This window comes from Taudactylus pleione, unplaced genomic scaffold (genome assembly GCF_031769625.1).
Source record: "Taudactylus pleione unplaced genomic scaffold, aTauple2 ptg000189l, whole genome shotgun sequence".
NCBI lineage: Eukaryota > Metazoa > Chordata > Amphibia > Anura > Myobatrachidae > Taudactylus > Taudactylus pleione.
The window spans coordinates 6,364,433-6,384,479 of record NW_028284591.1 but is presented as its reverse complement, the minus strand read 5'-3'; the positions used below and the strand labels follow the sequence as shown (position 1 = coordinate 6,384,479).

At 42.3% G+C, this 20,047-nt stretch overlaps 1 protein-coding gene across 3 annotated transcripts in view; it reads right to left on the bottom strand.

The window, feature by feature from the left end:
* Positions 1 to 20,047, bottom strand: part of PDZD2 (PDZ domain containing 2) — a 337,168-nt gene that overhangs the window by 35,717 nt on the left and 281,404 nt on the right. For all 3 annotated transcript variants that reach the window (XM_088476480.1, XM_088476481.1, XM_088476482.1), the window contains 4 exons: positions 17,827 to 18,626; positions 16,631 to 16,775; positions 6,214 to 9,322; positions 17 to 134 (listed from right to left, as the gene is read on the bottom strand). In XM_088476480.1, coding sequence (XP_088332606.1) covers positions 17 to 134; positions 6,214 to 9,322; positions 16,631 to 16,775; positions 17,827 to 18,626 — 4,172 coding nt within the window. The remainder of the gene's footprint in view (positions 1 to 16; positions 135 to 6,213; positions 9,323 to 16,630; positions 16,776 to 17,826; positions 18,627 to 20,047) is intronic.

Genomic DNA, 20,047 nt, shown 5'->3' with positions numbered 1-20,047 from the left:
AATACGTGCAGCTCACCTCCACTTGTGTTTTGGCTTCTTGAATCACGGTGATAATATCGGATTTGGAGGCCACAGAAGACAAAACAGCCTGCAGCTTTTGCTGGTCCCTGGTGGAGACGATTAGCTGATCCAAGCTAAACACAAACAGACCATGAGACAGAGCGACAGGCTGGCAGCAACATTGCAAGATATTTTATGCAAACGCAGATTTTTTTACCTGGATCGTTTCTGAGCAAATAACTTTGATTTGTGCTTTGGAACAACCAGGCAAACAAACAGAAATAATCAAATGGTTACTTGCAAACAGATTTGAAATAAAGTTGCCAAAAGGAATTTTATTTCTCTCAATCCAAACAAAAATTATCTAGAACCTGTCCTATACAGTGCATCCGGAAAGTATTCACAGCGCTTCACTTTTTTCCACATTTTGTTATGTTACAGCCTTATTCCAAAATGGAATAAATTCATTTTTGTCCTCCAAATTCTCTACACATTACCCCATGATGACAATGTGGAAAAAGTTTTTTTGAGATCTTTGCAAATTTAATAAAAAAAACAAAAAACTAAGAAATCACATGTACATAAGTATCCACAGCCTTGCCATGAAGCTCAAAATTGAGCTCAGGTGCATCCTGTTTCCACTAAGAATCCTTGAGATGTTCCTACAGCTTAATTGGAGTCCACCTGTGGTAATTTCAGTTGCTTGGACATGATTTTGAAAGGCATACACCTGTCTCTATAAGGTCCCACACTTGACAGTGCATGTCAGGGCACAAACCAAGCATGAAGTCCAAGGAATTGTCTGTAGACCTCCGAGACAGGATTGTCTCGAGGCACAAATCTGGGGAAAGGTACAGAAAAATATCTGCTGCTTTGAAGGTACCAATGAGCACAGTGGCCTCCATCATCCGTAAATGGAAGAAGTTCGGAATCACCAGGACTCTTCCTAGAGTTGGCCGTCCGTCTAAACTGAGCGATCGTGGGAGAAGGGCCCCTAGTCAGGGAGGTGACCAAGAGCCCGATGGTCACTTTGTCTGAGCTACAGCATTCCTCTGTGGAGAGAGGAGAACCTTCCAGAAAGACAACCATCTCTGCAGCAATCCACCAATCAGGCCTGTATGTAGAGTGGCCAGACGCAAACCACTCCTTAGTAAAAAGCACATGGCAGCCCCCACCTGGAGTTTGTCAAAATGCACTTGAAGGACTCTCAGACCATGAGAACATGGTCTGATGAGATAAAGATTGAACTCTTTGGCATCAATGCCAGGTGTTGTGTTTGGAGGAAACCAGGCACTGCTTATCACCAGGCAATACCATCCCTACAGTGAAGCATGGTGGTGGCAGCATCATGCTGTAGGGATGTTTTTCAGCGGCAGGAACTGGAAGACTACTCAGGATAGAGGGAAAGATGAATGCAGCAATGTACAGAGACATCGTGGATGAAAACCTGCTCAAGTGCGCTCTTGACCTCAGACTGGGGCGAAGGTTCATCTTTCAGTAAGACAAGGACCCTAAGCACACAGCCAAGATATCAAAGGAGTGGCTTCAGGACAACTCTGTGAATGTCCTTAAGTGGCCCAGCCAGAGCCCAGACTTCAATCCGATTGAACATCTCTGGAGAGATCTGAAAATGGCTGTGCACTGACGCTTCCCAACCAACCTGATGGAGCTTGAGAGGTGCTGCAAAGAGGAATGGGCGAAACTGCCCAAAGATAGGTGTCCCAAGCTTGTGGTATCATATTCAAAAAGACTTCAAGCTGTAATTGCTGCCAAAGGTGCATCAACAAAGTATTGAGCAAAGGCTGTGAATACTTATGTACTCCATTATTCCATAACATAACAAAATGTGCTGTGAATACTTTCCGGATGTACTGTATTAGTTCGAACCAAAATCGGAAGGGGACCACTCCCCTCAAGTTCGACGTTTCATATTTACCTCCGATTTTTGATTAATTATTATACTGAGAGTGCCGCCTACTCGTCATATTTACTTGTATTTATCCACTGAAGAGGGCAGCCAGTGAAGTTTGTATACATCAGCAGAAGAAAGACGAAAAAAAAAATAAAAATAATTGGGAAGCTGGGATTATAATACATATATATATATATATATATATATATATATATATATATATATATAAAAATCACAGCTTCCCGAGTGGTGGAACCTTTGACAAGGTTAAGGAGAGATAAAGTGGATAGAGATAAAGTACCAACCAATCAGCTCCTGTCAATTTTAAACACAGTCTGCAAAGTGACAGCTAGGAGCTGATTGGTTGGTACTTTGTCTCCACGGCTTAGTACATCTCTCCTAAGAACTTATCTCTACCGTCACAATGACAGTCAGTCAAACTAGCCTACTGCAAAAGGAGACTACAGTCTAGTGAGAAATAATCCTGGCCTAAGAAGATCAGGGCTGGGGCTAACAAGTCCGCTTTCCAATGGAGGTGTTAGAACCAAGATAGAGAAGTGAGTCAGGTTAAGCCCCAGCTTTTGCCTCTGTAGAAAGTTTTTTGAACCATCATTTATAAACCAAGATAATTCACATGGCTAAAGCTTTAAAAAAATACTACATTTGAATAGTGTAGACTTTAGTTCTGTGTATGGGGCAAAAAACAAAGGTTCTTGGCGATAACCTCCCCCTGTCTGGCAACAGGAATTTTTTATAAGATTAGAGACTGCTGCTCTGAATTTACCAATGAAGCGGATTACTTTGTATGACACATCCCCTGGAATTGAGATTAACCATTAACAACCCACATACAACATGGAAGTACTGAGAGAGTAAAGCTGCATACACACGTCAAGATTTTCTGTCCAACCATCCAACTAGTTGATTGGTTGGAATGAAATTCTGGTACCGGATGGGAGTAAAGGCCCCCATACATCAGAGATTGATTGCAGCAATCGTGCAATTTGCAATCGATTGTGTATAAGAATCTTTCCCTTTTTCAATCGATAGCAGATTGCAGAATTGCCACAATCGATTGAAAAAGGAAAAGATTTTTATACAGAATCGATTGCAAATTGCACGATTGCTGCAATCAATCTCTGATGTATGGGGGCCTTAAGTGATGATCAGCAATTTGCTCCTAAATGCCAGAAAACAGATGACAATGGTCGTCATACAACTTTGTTAAATGTTTGATCTAAACAATTTGTTCAAACAACAGTTTTTGTCCATTTTGCGGTGTTTGGGAGCAAATTGCTGATTGTCATTTGCTCTCATACCTTACCAGATTTTCATTCCAACCAATCAACTAGTTGGACAGAAAATCTTTACGCGTGAGAAAGGAGAGAGAGAGAAAGGAGAGAGAGAGAGAGAAAGGAGAGAGAGAGAGAGAGAGAGAGAGAGAAAGGAGAGAGAGAGAGAGAAAGGAGAGAGAGAGAAAGGAGAGAGAGAGAAAGGAGAGAGAGAGAGAGAGAGAGAGAGAGAGAGAAAGGAGAGAGAGAGAGAGAGAGAGAGAGAGAAAGGAGAGAGAGAGAAAGGAGAGAGAGAGAGAGAGAGAGAGAGAGAAAGGAGAGAGAGAGAGAGAGAGAGAGGCGAGAGAGGAGAGAGAGAAGAGAGAGAAGAGAGAGAGGGGAGAGAGAAAGGAGAGAGAGGAGAGGAGAGGAGAGAGAGAGGAGAGGAGAGGGGAGAGAGGAGAGAGGGGAGAGGAGAGAGGAGAGAGAGAAAGGAGAGAGAGAAAGGAGAGAGAGAAAGGAGAGAGAGAAAGGAGAGAGAGAAAGGAGAGAGAGAAAGGAGAGAGAGAAAGGAGAGAGAGAAAGGAGAGAGAGAGAGGCAAGAGAGAAGAGAGAGAGATAAAGGAGAGAGGAGAGAGAGAAAGGAGAGAGAGAGAGAGGAGAGAGAGAGAGGAGAGAGAGAGAAAGGAGAGAGAGAGAGAGAGAAGGAGAGAGAGAGAGAGAGAGAGAGAGAGAAAGGAGAGAGAGAAAGGAGAGAAAGGAGAGAGAGAAAGGAGAGAAAGGAGAGAGAGAAAGGAGAGAGGAGAGAGAAAGGAGAGAGAGAGAGAAAGGAGAGAGAGAGAAAGGAGAGAGAGAGAAAGGAGAGAGAGAGAAAGGAGAGAGAGAGAAAGGAGAGAGAGAGAAAGGAGAGAGAGAGAAAGGAGAGAGAGAGGGAGAGAGAGAAAGGAGAGAGAGGGGAGAGATGAGAGAGGAGAGAGAGAGAAAGGAGAGAGGAGAGAGAGAAAGGAGAGAGAAGAGAGAGAAGAGAGAGAGAGAGAGAGAGAGAGAGAGAGAATAAAGACCCCTGAAACAGTGGCCAATTGTATGAACATACGGAGTGTCTTTGATTGACACAGAGTGTAGGGGTTAGCAAATAAATAGCTTTGCTAAGTACGACAATTGTTTCGTTTTCCACAAGGGACCCCAGCTTACTAAACAGAAATTTGATGCAATGACGTAAAAGTGTAAAGAATATGAACATTGATACAGAACTTTTCTCCCACAGGACGCAGAGCTGAAAATGCTAATTTTCCCTAAACCAGGACAATCAGACAGTTGCTTTCATTTCTTAATAATGACTTGTTACATATAAGTTAATAACGGATTGTAAATTATACAACACTAAACTACTGCAAGTAAAAAAAAAAAAGAAATAAAACTGGCCAAAAAAATAAATAAAAAACATTCTATCCTGTCCATTGATACTGCTGACAAATCTACCAACGTGGCCTAACTGTTACAAAAAAAAGACTTTCTTAAAGTGACTGTTTTCACCAACGATAAAATTAAACAAAATGTATCATTCCAATGCAATGCTTTTTAAAATGCGTTATACTTTAATCAATAATTAGGTTATAGTAGTTAATGATAATGAGGAATCAATGATTTTTTCACATGACTCATAAGTCCTCCAAACCTGCGTTAGAAGCAACGCAATTACATTTACGAGAGTAACATCACCCAGGTCCGGTTCATGCCAGACCCCAGCACAACCCAAACCTCTACTTGGGTTTAGGGAATCTCACTGTTGTATGAAACAGAGATAGCGATGGAGCAATCACTGTACATGACTTTCAGATGACTGGGAGGACAGACAGCTATAGCAACTTTCGGAATGTATTCTTTATTACTATTATTTTTTATGTCTAAGTGAAAGTTGTTTTACATGTCAGCTGACCGACCGCTCTTAGAGGGGTATTCAATATGAAACGTTAACTTCACGTTTCATATCGGAGTTTTTTTCTGCGTTAAGGTATGGTGCGCGCTCCCGATTATCCCCGTATTCAATATAAAATTAACGAAAATGGGAAACTCCGAAGTTGGATTTGCGTAAAGTTACGAATTTTTCCTTAAAATAATTGTAAGACCCCCCTAAAGTTGTAAAAACATGGTGAAACACTATGGGTACCCCCGTTTTAGCCTTTAATTGAAAGTCGGGGATTTAAATAGCCGCAGCAGGTGTTTTTTTTCCAACATTGAATAAGTGATGCAGAAGAGCACTTAGGTTATTTTTTTCGTTTTTTTAAGTGGTCCCATCAAATTTGGGGTACATGAAAATGGGTACTAGCATATTTTTATGTCCCTAAAGTAAGTTTTTAAAAATTCTGCATTTGTGCATCTGCCGCTATAATTCTATTCTTCAAAACACCTGCCGCATACTTGCAGAATAGCCCTGAACCTATTTCCCTATTCTTAAACAATTTTTTCCCATTTTTTTTTTTCACCCCAATTTTTTGATTAATTTTTTGGGGTGTCCCTATTTTTTTTAAAAACTTTTTTTGACACAGTTCTTTTTTAAATGTCATTCCCAGGGGTGCAGGCTATTTTTTTAAAGCCTGCACCCCTAAACCCGAATTCTGCACTTTTTTTCGACACCTATTCAATGGTGAAAAGTTATCCCAGTTTTTTAACAAAGACTTTTCAAAACTGCGATAAGTCTTTCAAATTGAATACGGTGTAAAAGTAAAACCTGCGATATTGACGTCATACCTCCGATATTAACACAAAAACGATGTTATCGCACCCATATTGAATACCCCTTTTAGAGCAGTCTCCACATTTCAGTCAGCGCTGAGACCAGAAAACTAGGTTAACTTTGTCAACCTAGTTTTACGCCTTTGCCCCTGTAACAAAAGTGCTTCTGAAAATCAAAATTGAAACTAATAAATTAATATTTACAGAGACTCTTATTTACACATTTTCATGGAAGAACAATACACGGAAAGGTTTTCATTAATGGCGAAATATTTATAAATAAGCTAAATGGCTCACCTGACGGACCAGGACCTTCTGCTGAGTTCCCCATTCTGTATTCCATCACCATTGCACAGAGATCCAAGCATACCACCGCTACCATCTCTGGAACTTATCCATGTCCCATTCTGGGCAGACAAACCGCTGTCTACGGGTGATGTCCGAGCTGTATCCTCAACCCCAGTTTTACACTGTGATGCTTTAGGTTCCACAGAGAAATCGTCAGTGCACAGCTTGTCGAGATCCGGCATGCTTAGCGCTCTCAGTTCCCGCAACTTAGAACGAGACAAAGATGGCCGTATGTGGCTTGGAACCACCCTGCTTTTTCTGACCTGCACTCCTTGTACAGCAATTTCAGTTTTTTGAATCCTGGTTGACTCGTGAATAGGTTTTAACTGTATTGGATCCACGGGCATTTTCTCAGCAGTTGGTAAGGTCACGCTCGATGGGGACTTCTTCATTTGGGTTGCCAAGAATGTTTCGCTTTGGTTGTCACAGCATGAGCTTAAACTGCGCCTCAAAATATTTGCATTCTCATTGGATCGTGTATGTGAGGGTACGGAGCCGGAAGATCTTCGACTTAGGGGCGGCTTGCAAGAAAAAGGGGTGTTATTTATTTCTATCACCTTCATAACAGTTTTATCAAAATTGGCCAGATTTTCAAACGACTTTATCCTCTGCTTGACGGTCAGAGAAGAAGTAACCTCATGCGATAGATTAAGTTCATAATAATAATTTCTCCTAATAGTCCTTAGCACATCATTCCTTATGGATATTTTTTCACTAGCAGCCTGATTCTCTTCGGTGGCTTTGGTAAAATCTTGCGCGATGTAGTCATCCATACTTTGATCGGACACTGGCGAAAGAAGACCATCATCATCCACCGGACTTCCTTTTCCGTTCATCGCATCATGGTTTACGGTGTTGGGGAGCTGTGTTGGCATCGCATAAGTTTTGGTCACTGATTTCGACCCACAAGGTGGCTTCTCGGCCAGATTGGCGTCTTGTTTGATTTTGGCGGGTTTGAAAACGATAGCGAAGGCGTCGCAGGGGAATATATCGGCTTTCTTCTGGTTGTTGGTTTTAAGGGAAGTGTGGTTTGCAGGTGACAAATTAGTAGACAACTTTACTTCCATAAATGTGCGCCGAATGTCATGGCCGTCTAATTGTTCTTCATGGGCCACAAAAGGATCTGCACAATGAGTTTCATTTTTGGTGGTGGTGTAGCCTCTAGAAAGTCCATTTGGGCTTCCCTTTGATTTGCACTCTGTGACTGTATCACACTTTCTATGTGGCCCATTGCTAGCATCTCTTTCCTGGTTTGTCGCGGCAGGGACCTTACATCCGTTTTCAAACTTACTATCCAACTCCACCCTAGCTATGTTTGCAGAGGAATTCTCCTCATGTGAACATTGTCCTGTTCCATTAAAATTCAGCTTCTCATTGCCAAAAATACCTGGCTTGGTGCATGAGGTTGAAGGTGAATCAAGTTTAGTTAAAGATATCACAGTCTTGTGTTTTTGTTCATCCTCGTGAGTCTTGGAACTCAATTCTCTTGCCGAAGACGAGCCACCTGTCATGGTGGACCTCTTATGAAGAAGTTTAGGCGACGGCTGTGGGGACGACTTTCTATAGTTATGACTTTCAGCCTTACAAGTGTTGGGCTTAGCCATATCAGAGCTAGTCCTGTTTTTGCTCTTAATAATAAGACCTTTCAGCTTTGGCCCCGGCTTGGGTATCTGACCACTGAGCATATCAAGGTTGCTACTCACTGGCCTCTTGCTGTCATTATGTAGTTTTGTAATAGAGCTGTTTACCTTGCATTTATCCGCAGATGAGGTTTTCATAGCTAAACTTTTTAACGCTTTAGTTTCTGTTGCACCTTGCACATTTTTCTCATTTGATGTAGAAGCTTGGTTGCTTTTGACTGCAATGGTCGAATTAATGGCACCAATTGGCTCTTTAGAATCGCTACTAGTCCTTCCGTTGAGAGTTACTTCAATTGTTTGACTGCCGCAATCACCGTGTGTATCATCAGCATTCAAACAGGTTGAGGAGCTAATATCAATAGAATCACTGCCCAAAGGCACCGTGGCTCTTCCAGTACCCTCCTTCACATGTTCTTCTGTATATAAGGCACAGCCATCATGAAGTACATAAGAATCCTCCTGGAGTGACACAGCGGAAATAGCTAACAGTGTTACATCGGTCTTGTTTCCGTCAATGCTCTTGTCTTCTAAAAACGGACTGAAGTTCTGTAGACTGTTCGGGCAAGAGAAGCTTTTCTCCGGCTGTGATTGGTAGGCTTCACTATTAAACTGTAGCGTTGGATAAAAATGGGATGCCTTCTGCATTTCAACATCATCTCTTTTGATGGCGCAACAGATTTCAATCTGCTCATCCTCGGAATCTGTGGTGGTCTGAGTTTCCGATGCAAAAGATTGGTTCTGAAGGGACGAAATCATATCGCTTGTAGAATCCGAAGGGACTTCCAGTAAAGACTCACTGTCCGAGTCCTCCGCTGCACCGTACATACAATTTGAAAGTTCAAAAGAGCTGCTATCAAGCTGCTCGGACAGTGAGAAGTCATCGGTAGCCAGGCTGCTGAAATTCCTACAGTAATTACTCAAGCTGTTTTTAACAGCGGTTACGTTGTTTACAGCAATGGAGTCCAAAATGGAAAATCCCAGGAGGTTACCTCTATCGGATGCTTGGCTGGCTGTGCCGGTGGAGACCTTGAGTGGCTCAAGTGCAGCCATATCAGGTTTAAAGGAAGTTGCGTGTTGGGAGACCATACCAGTTTTCATGTTCTCAGCATGGTTTAATGCTCCTGTTAACGGAGCAACAGATTCACAGTGTTGTAGCTCATGAATAAACTCATCAATGTTGGTAACAAAATTCCCATCACAGTGTCCAGTTGAAGAGCAATAATTGTGTTGCAATGTTTCCTCCTGTGTGGCAGCTGTAGACGGAGAGGATACCGATGCAATCACTGAAAAATGATCAATAGTATCGCATTCTTGAGAGTGGTTATTGCACTGTATTTTCTCCACAGTTTCCTCTTGTTCATCATGTAATCTTGTGTCTACTCCAGACGCCATGATGAATTGGGACAATCTATCCACAGCTGTAACAAAAGCACAAATAGGTACGGTTACTAATAATAGTAATAAATGTAATTTATACAGTGCTTTTCCCCAAAGGGACTCAAGGAGCTTCACAGAAATCATGAACAAGGCAGCCATGTTGTTCATCCCTTTTGATTGGTCCACAATAAAAAGGAGGACAGTCAAAAGGTCGACATGGTCATTATTCGACCATCATTCTCTAGACATGTATTTACGTCGACAGGGTTAAATGGTCGACACATTAAAAAAGTCAACATCTAACACGCCTTCCACTGGATGGATTTGGATGAAAACTTCACAGAGGGGTGGCAATTGGTCTGGAATGCCTAATAGAGTGGTTGGGATCCCAGTTGGACCTCACAGCGGAGTGCAACGAGCAGAAATTTGACTCAGGGAGACTGTTCTGGGCCTTCCACTGGATGGATTTGAACAACATCACATAATAAAACTTAATAATTTTAGGATTTAAACCTGGACAACGCCGGGTACTTCAGCTAGTTTTTATTATCATAATGATTCAGAAATTTTACGTTTACGGTGACAGTCTTTTTTTTAACCGAGGTCATATAAGATTGCCTTGTAGATGACATTAGTTGTTTTTCCTCCTGACGTCAACATGAAAAGATTTAGTTTTGACATGACAAGTTCCACGTAAAGTTGTCCATGAGAAAAACAGTCTCCACTTAGGTCAACTCCAGACACGTTACGTGTTGGTCCTTGTGCTTTATTTATGGCCATGTCAAAGCAGATTCTTACCGGGAATTAGACTCGTTTGAAATTAAAGAATCGTTTTTCACATAAATGAAATAGGAACGGTGAAGTGAAAAAGGGGAAAAGCTGAAATTGTGTATCAGTGAACAGGGATATATAATTTTTTTTCTGGAGAAACTGAATAATACGAATTTATGACTACATGGTATAATATTAAGTCCATCATTGTGATATATATTTAACGGTTTAGGCAGCGTAAGCCAAGAAAGCGCTCAGACGTCCGGTTTTTTTTTTCATACATTAATGTGTCATACACCTAAACCTTCCTCCACAAATGCTCTATAGAATATTGTTATTACATTTTCTTTATAGGGCCCCACAAGTGTTCCGCAGCGCCGTACAGACAGCAAAGCAATAAGACAATACAGGGTAACACAGTACAGTACAAGTAACACTACAAATCTCCACACAGCCACTGATGCAATGGGAGCAATTGAAAAGTACAGTGTCCGCTGAAACCTGTAGCTGTCAGCATTGGGGCAAATGACGGGTCTAGTTCTCCTGAAAAAAACAAAAACAGATGATTGGGGTGCAGGGGCAGAGAACCCAAGGAGGTTGTGTGGCATGTGTGTAAGAGTAGTAGGTGATGAGAACACGTTGGGAGGAGGGCCCTGCTCATGGATGATAACAGTCTAAAGGGAAGGGGGAGACAAACTGAAGACATAAGGAGTGAGCCAGTGTTAGGGGGGCTAAGAAGTAGACTACTTGGTGAGATGGTTAAGTGGAGGATGGATGTTGCTTTTATGAACAGGAGGATTTTCAGCACTCGCCTGAACTGGTGGATAGTCTGATGGAACGAGGGAGATCATTCCAATGATGGGGGGCAACTCGGGAGAAATCTTGAATTCTGAAGTGAGATGTGGTAACCAGAGAGGAGGAAAGGTGGCGGTCATTGGCTGACCGGAGATGGTGGGAGGGAGTGTGTAAGGAGATGAGGCTGGTGATATAGGGAGCTGTGGAATTTGAGAGGGCCTTGTACGTGGTAGTTAGGAGTTTGAATAGGATGCTGTAGGAGAAGGGGAGCCAGTGAAGGGCTTTGCAGAGAGGGGAGGCAGATGTGGAGCTGCAGGAGTGGAAGATAAGTCTAGCTGGAACATTAAGTACAGAATAGAGAGAAGCAAGATGGGAGCAGGGGAGTCCAGTGAAGAGAAGGTTGCAGTAGTCAAGATGAGAGATGATCAGTGAGTGGAAAATGGTTTTGGTGGCATCCTGGGAGAGGAAGGATCCGATTCCTACAATTCTGCGGAGCTGGAAACTACAGGATAGGATACACCAAAAAACACAACACTCGCACAGACTCAATCTAAATGGCTCTTCTCTATTTAACTTTATCTATATTGGATTATAATGTATTAGGGAGGTGCTCCAAGGAATGGGATAAATATGCAAAAGAAAAAAAGAAAACAAAGTGTTCCTATACGGGGCACTCATGAGCATCAATATAATATATATTTACATTCATCAATAAGGGAATCCAACAGTAGCCTAAAATATAACTTTTAATAGTACAATTAAAGTATTGCCAGCTAAATATAAACAATTAAACGAACAATTATAACAAAGTTAAAATCAAATATGTTGCTTTCAAATACATATCAGTCTTGATCCTACATATATAATATTAATCAGTTAGGATATAATGTATCAAACTGTCTAAACTAAATATAATTCCCCCATAGAGGGTCCTCTAATTTGGGTTGTTAGTGTCCTATTAGACAGTAGATACTGTGACCAATTCTCCAATTGATGAGAGCCTATACTATCTGTCAGTCAATAACAGTGTTTATTAAATAATACTATCAGGGATAATAACAAATAATGTATCCCTGGATAGTAGTCCTCACATTGTAACTAGGTGTAATTTATCATCATGTTAAATTGACTGATGATAGATATGAGGAATGAGTTAATTATTATTACACTATCTGAAACCAATATCCTTATGAAAGGGATCACAGCAATTTATATGTAATTGTTGTTCCTCTAAATAGGGCAATCTTTAAGTAGGTTCATATGCGTCCAATATATAAAATATTATATCGGTCTCAATAAATAAATTAATTAATAATCAGTCCTGAGTGGTGTTTCATGTGTTAATGTAGTGGTATCGCTGTTAGTTCTCTAGGATAATAATCACAGTGGACTGAATAAAACACCTATTCAAGAAAGGTGCAGTCTGGATATTCTCTATCAATAATTACATGTGTAGCAAATATAGAGAACAGGTGGAAAATAGGAAACCATTCAGTTCAGTAATAGGGACAGCGCTGTGAACGTAACTATCACAGCGCTGATACAGGACAGACTCGTTCACTCATCACATCTACAGTATTTCAATAGTATAATCAGGCCTAGGCATAGAAGGTATCTTGCTATAATAGCTTATAAATACATCGGGTCACAGACAATACAAATTTGATGTTTTTATATGAGAATCTGAGCAATCATATGTGTACACGCTGACATCGTGTGCCGCGTGTCTCCCTGACGCGCGCTTCGCTTAGTCAGCTTAGTCATAGGATCCTTATCATAGGATCTTTTGCACAAATATAGGATAGGGCAAGAGATTGCATGTGTGGGGTGAAGGAGAGGGAAGAGTCAAGAGATTAGTGAAAACTGCATCAAAATCCGTCCTGTGGTTCTCGAGATTAGCCCGGACAGACAGACGCCTACCAGGGAATTTGTTTCATATTGATGTAATCCTCATACTACTACACGTACCTTTGATAAATACAAAAATATATAGTTTTTTAATGAAGACACAAGATTTCACAGCCAACATGAATTTTATCATATATTAAACTCCTTCTTCAACAATCTGTTCATAAATTGGCCTTTAGCAACACTACTGTCGCGTACTACAGTATTCTGGGCCAAGACAAACTATTTTGTTACGACCAAACTGCAAGCTTGCTCTGCAATTACAGCAGTAAACACATTTTAGACAGATATTCCCGTAACGTTCTCAGCATCATTACAAACTAGAACACAGCTCGCGGCAGGCTTAGCTCAACCACTGTTTCCAAAACTCTATTCAAAGGCTACAGTCTAACATACTGGTATACACGATTGACTTGGACAATGTCAGCATGGTCATAATGTCGACAGGCCGAATCTTGACAGTCGATTTTAGGGTTAGGGGTACAATAGAGAAATGCTATGTCATCATGCCGACTGTCGACATTCACATTGTCGACATTCTGTCAGTGTTGTCTTTTGACATAACGACGTTATCGGCATCCAGAAAATGTCGACATACTGGTGTTGACATTTTGTACCACACCCAGCATACCATTGTTAGCTCTCTACTAATGACACCGGTAGCCCCTGCCGCAGTCTAAATCAGACACATGAGGAATGCTGCTCTTATATTTGTTTTAACTGGAAAGAAAATCCAAAATATCTAATTTAGAAACACTGTATTTAACGCACCATCTGCACTGAGCCACAACCAATCAGAAGTTCGCTTTCATCTAGTGCAAGTTAGACAATAAAAGGAAGTGCCTGACTGGTTTACATGGTGCAGTGTAAATTTTGCATCTAAATACTAAGGGGGGGCTGATTCAGACCTGCACGCAAATCTGTTTTTGGGATTTGACGCACTGCGCACATGCCGTAGCTGAGCAACTGAGGGTGATTCAGAGCTGTACGCACCCAATTTGCGACTGAGTGGGTGCAATTGGGCAGCTACCGGCCAGGATAAGTGTCACGGGCATGCAGGCGGAACTGCGCGCCGTTGATTGCATGCAGGGATCGATCTGATTTCAGACACATCGCTTGCACCAGGTATAGTGATGAGAGCCAATTTCACAAAGTTGGTGGATAGTGGTGCCGCAACTGCATAAACTCGGCCTACGCTAAACAGAGGCGGAGATCGCCATTTATGACAGGGGACGCAGACCGTCCGACTTACGTGCAATTCCTTCTAGATCAGCCCCTCAGCCCGTGTGTGTGTATGGGCACCAAGTTGCAAAAATTCCAAAGACAGCACAACTCTACTCAACTCTTTACCGATGTGATTATTCCACCACGGAAGGAAAAAGAAAGTTGGAAAGTCAGAATTCTGACCACACTCTTGGTCACTGAAACAAGCACTTCAGTCTCCAGTAAAAAGACCAGCCCTGATTACTACAGACATTTCACTGCGTGGTTTGAGGAGCCAAAGGCAATTCAGTTCTGCGCTGGATTGAAAATACCTTAAACAGCTCAGAGCATTTCACAAACAGGACATAGCTCAGGTCTATTACACGGCTGTAGAGTTTAGGCTACAGGCAGATGGCGTGTCCCCATAGAATTCCCACTCTCTCTCTTTTATAAGGCACATAAGGCGTTTGGTAAATGGGGGGAGCCTACGGACTTGACTCCAGGCGGCGCACAGCAATTAGCTAAAAAAAAAAAAGAGCACCTTATACATAATACAATAACTGGGAAAATCACTAATGATTAATCTGCGTAGGAAAATGTGGCATGAAGAGGAATAAATGTGCAGTTGTACTAGACTCTATGTGGGAGGTGTATCAAACCTTCTAAAGAGGACAAGTGGAACAGTTACCACAGCAGCCAATCAGCTTCTGGCTATCATTTTATTGAATGAACTTGATCAATGATAGTCACAAGCTGATTGGTTGCTATGGGGGTAACTTCTCCACTTCTAATTCTCCCTCGATAAACCTGACTTTTCCATTGCCCTACTGTTGGATATCAGGGGACGGCTGATTAAATGACCTTAGGTTTGGGGGGCTCACACTGGTGAGAAGTGCATAACATTATTAGCATGTTTACAATAACAGGTGATTAATAAACGAACGTAGGAACAGCAATTGGTGGTTTAGCCTTTAACATGCTTGCTGCTTTAAAAATACGGGCATCCTCGCATGTATTCCGGCAGCGTTGCCGTCTCGCAGGCTATTATATATTTAGCCCAAAATGCGTGAAAAGCACATTTCCGCTTATATGTGTGAATGCGCCCTCACTGAACTTTGACCTTTCCCATCCACAGTTCCGACACTTCAGCTGTAAGAGCCGGTGCGCCCAAATTGCGCGTAGTGGCATCTGCGTGCACTCATTTCCAAAGCATGCACAGGGCAAATCCATGCAACATGCAAAACAGGCATCGCTGCGTGAGCCCCATCATCCCTGTCTATGTAATCCCCATTGCCTGAGCACACTCTCCATCAAAGCCGCCATCTTTTAGGTCGGAAAAAATATAAGAGGGCTACTTTGTCTACTAACCAGCTCTCCCCAAAACGTGACTTGGGCTGGCATAAAGCCGTGAAGATTATCCACGCATGTCCGTCAGATGAGAGGCCACGTAGTACATAAAGCTATAACGGAAAGCAAACTGTAATGGTATCATTTCACTGTATGGGCCATCCCTTCTTCCTGCCAGCATAGCTGTGCGAGTCCTATTACAGGGACCCCGCTGTTTTAAAACAAAAAGGGATAGAATTACCATAGTAAAAGCCCAAATTACCATACAAATTCCATGGTGATTTGGTAATCAGCAAAGGGCTTTAGTTTGCTCCGGCTTTCCCAGAAAACTCTTCTATTCCCACAGTGCAGGTTTTCACAACATTCAGATTCCTGATGCCCATAAAACGGACAGAGTAAGTGGCGATAGGTTCCAAGAAGTTGTTTGTTTATGTGGCATCAAAAGTAAGTCAGTACATGGTGAACGTTAAGGCCAGAACATACTACAGCACACAGATGCCAGAAAGTTCAATGTTGACATTACTACAATGCTGAGATCAGAACTTTAGACACTGTGACTACAGTACATCCCACCGAGTTTGCCTTTGTAATAGTGAAGCGATAGTCACTGTACGTATAAATTTGACATGAACTGGAGAACGAACACAAAATGCTGTTTTATTTCAGTCTGCAGTGTAGAATACTTAAAAGCCCTCGCTTGTAGCAAACTGGCATCTGCCTAAAAATCTATGGGGGCGATTCTGCAAGTATTGCAATTGCAAAATACCACGCCGTCCTTGCTATCGATAATCGGGAATCTGCGATCAGCAGTGCACTTGCGTGCAATACTGAATCAAGCCCTATGTACAGAGTTTCCCATGAATCATCAAACATATTATTTACACTTTTGCAACTTTAGACTTTGTTACATTTTATGTTTTTTTTTTTTTTTATAGTACACTAAATCAGGGATAGGGAACCTCAGGTCATTTGGACTGACCCTCTGAGCTTTTTTCTGCTAGCCTCAACTGGCTAGCAGGGTGCCTAGAATGTCACCCTGCAGCCAGAATCTATACAGCAGTGCCACCTGGAGCACTCTTAGGACGCTTCAGATGGTCACACGGCTGCTATTACAGTCTCCTGGAGCATCCTCAGGATGATCCGGGCATTAATGTAATCACTGGCAATTGTGGCCTAGCCCGTGTGACATTACATGGAGGGGGCGTAGCCTGCACCATGCCTGCGAATAACGTTATACATAAATCAAAATGGCCCTCGGCAGAAAAAAGGTACCCCACCCCTGGCCTAAATTACCTGTTAACTAGCAAAAGCGATGAAGTTTTTACCTGACACGGGTTTCCGAACTTCTAACGTTACAGCCGACGGCAAACACTGGACGTAATCGCAGGTCTCCTGGTAGGAGAGGTCGCTCACTCGGATGCCGTTAATCGTCAGAATCTCATCTCCAGGAGCCAACTTGCCCATAGATTCCTAACCGTAAGAGAACAAACACATCAGGAAAGATAATAGGATGGGAAATAGCAGTGATACAATGTTTCTGTGATACGGTTTATTTTAAAGTAGCGGTCTATTAAATAATACAATACGTCTGACCAAAAAAAAAAAATTCGAAAATGATGCCTAGAACACCGTCAGGGTAAAACAAATGGAAGGAAATGTTTGAAAATCATGGTTACCAGCCTTAGACCCCCATAGCCACACCTTTGTGTGATAAGCTTAAATAAAAAAAATAAAAAAATAAAAAAAAAATGATTTGGATTGACGTCTTCTTTGTAAAATGCTTTAATGCCTCTAGGTGGGATGAAAATTGAAAACAGATGCGCATCATTTATAAGATCTAATTTTTTATATTTCAGTTAAAGCAAAGACAATTGTTTCTTGGTTTCCCTACAATCAAATCCCCATCTATGAAAACAACTGGGACATCTGAACTAAACCCATCTATCCTGTCACAGAGGCTTTTATACATCCGTTTAGTAATAATGTAAATGTAATCTATATAATAAGTCTGTCCCATTTCCAACATGCACGCGCAGTGACAACTGGGGCATGCGCTGCCCTTGGCTCCCACTGCTAGGGAGAGGGGACATACCCCAGCAGGAGGGGAGGAGGACCCGCTGGAAGGTAAGTATGCAGGCGCGGAAGTTACAAATGTGGTGGGACTAGGGGGAGGATCGGTAAGAGAGGGTGCGAAGCGTTACAGAGCACGGGGCAGAGAAGCAGAAATAGGGGGGCTGGGTGGGACAGAATAGGGGTGGAGCAGTGAGGGGGCAGGTCTGTGGCTTGACAGTCAGGAGGGGGCAGACTGAGGTGACTCGTCATATGCAGGGTCCCTTAATAGTAGTTTATATTATGAAATATGATTCTGTATTGTAACTTGAATTTACCATTAAATAAGTTTTGAAACAAAACAATAAAAACAAATCACAATAAAACGCAAAGAAGTCACATGATTAGTTTTGACAAAACTGTGACAGACACTTAAATAAACAATAGGAAGTAAGAATAGATTTTAGCTCACCTTATCCGTTTCCCCATGACTCAAACCGGTTATTATAACTCTTACAGGTGACTCTTTAATTTCCAAATGTAACCCAACGGACTCATATTCACTGCAGAGTAGATCTATGGTTTCTGTGCTAGGCCGGCTCAACATCTCAGCTCCTTCCAGCTTCTTCACCTGTGGCATCATCTTTGAGGGCTTTGAAGAAGATCTGTTGTCCTCGTTTTTTTGCTTGGAGGCATTAGGGTTTTCCGAGCTGATCATGCTCTTTACCCGGGTCACAGCTTTGTGTTCAAGTTTAGGAGACCTCTTGTTTTCAGGCTGTCCTTCTAAGGGGTCCTTTATTCCTATAGTATCTGGACGACTCTCAGTACCACCAGAGTAATCAAAAGATTTCATTGCAAAAAAAGGCGAGTCCACCATATGTTCCATTGAGCTGTCTTCAGATTCCACGGAACTGCTACACAGAGATGGCCCCGCCTGGCCGGTAATACTTCTCTGCAAGTCTTCGGACTGGATCTCGTCATCGACATCCAGCGGAGTAGTCATAACAATCCCGGAATCCTCGTCGGCATTCTTTCTCCTGGTCTCGCGGAAGTGCCGTTCTTCTTTTTTGCTGAAATCATCCTCTTCACTGGCGACTCCATCGTCATCGTAGCAGACAACCCTCTGCTGCCGCTGGAGAGGACTTCTCGCAGACTGCGGGCTCTCATCGATGTCGGTCTGCTTTGACGGACAATGGTTGTTACCTGGAGTTTGGGTTAGACCATTCCTCGGAGAGAAGCATACGGAACCTTGTGCTTTTGCTGCTCCGTTTTCTTTACATAAAAAAAAAAAAAGAAGATAAACAAAAAAAAGGAAAACAAAAACAAATTATACGTAATAATATTTTAGGTATAAGCATGATGTAAAACAGGCACTTTTATCTTCAGTTTAAAGCACAACATCTAAAGCGCTCCAATATTCTATGGGTGATTCAGTTGTAGGCAAAGGGCACCAACATCACCAATTTTCCCTCGCATCCCATAGACCAGGGGTATTAAATATGCAGCCGTCCAGCTGCTACAACTCCCAGCCTGCCTTGCCACAGTTTTAGCATTCCCTAATAGCAAAACTGTGGCAGGGCATGTTGGGATGTGTAGTTTTACAGCAGCCGGAGGGCCGCATGTCGAATACCTCTGCCATAGATGCTGCAAATATAATTGGCGATGTTGGGCTAGCATACTCTACCATGCTGTGCACTAATGTATTTTGCGGATGGACACTGCGGAGTCATGACTAATGAAGACAAGTGTACAAAGCGCTTAATAAATAGACTCTCTAGTGGAAATAGATCATCCCCGTATAGTTTTCTGTGCTTTATAAATAATAGCGGTATATAAGATTCTTCCCTTTCTGACATCATAATACACACTGAGCTATCACACCCGAAATTTTTCGTCTTGTTATGGGCTGTTGTACCTTACATACAACCCCCCAGCGCCAAATTCCTGAAGGCTCCTGGGCTGTATCTGAGTCTGACGCAAAGTGGCTGTTTGTGCGTAATGACGGAGCAGCCAGATTTACTGCGAGCTGCCAAAGGGTTAATGCAAGAATCCGTGCAGTTTCAAGTGGGAGGCTGCTCTGCCCAGGTTCTTCATCCACAGCTGTGATCGTTATCTGTAGTATCGCCATGTGGTGCACCAGCCCCATGCTGGGTGCAAGAGAGCCATCAGAAACGAGCTCCCCTCCTGCATAAAGAATATTAAGGAACCCAACTATACGCCCACAACCAGTGGGGCCGCACTGTCCGGCAGCACAGTCCAAAATTCAAATAGGAAAGCCACACCAACTGCCAGCGAGTCCTGGCCGGGGATGTTTAGAAGCATTTGGGGTGGCAGTTGGTGGCCACAACTCTCCTGAGACAGATCTCCTGTATGCACTGCCATGGACACCGCCCAGTTGACGCCCAGTGACACCCATTTCGCTTAAAACAAAATCTGTCCAATTGTAAGTTGAGTAAATTCGCTTCTGCGTTTGCGTTGTAAAAGAGCTTCGCTCAATGCAGAACCTGCCCCTCTCTTGCTTACAGTTCCAAAAACATTTGGACATAACCCAGTAGGTAAAAGAAAAGCGAACAGACTTTAAATTTATATACAGTTGTCAGTAAAAAGTAATTTATTCTACGTGTTGGAATCCCTGCCTTCAACTGTAACGTCAAATATTTATTTTTATTTTTTATTTAATTTGATCCACGTTA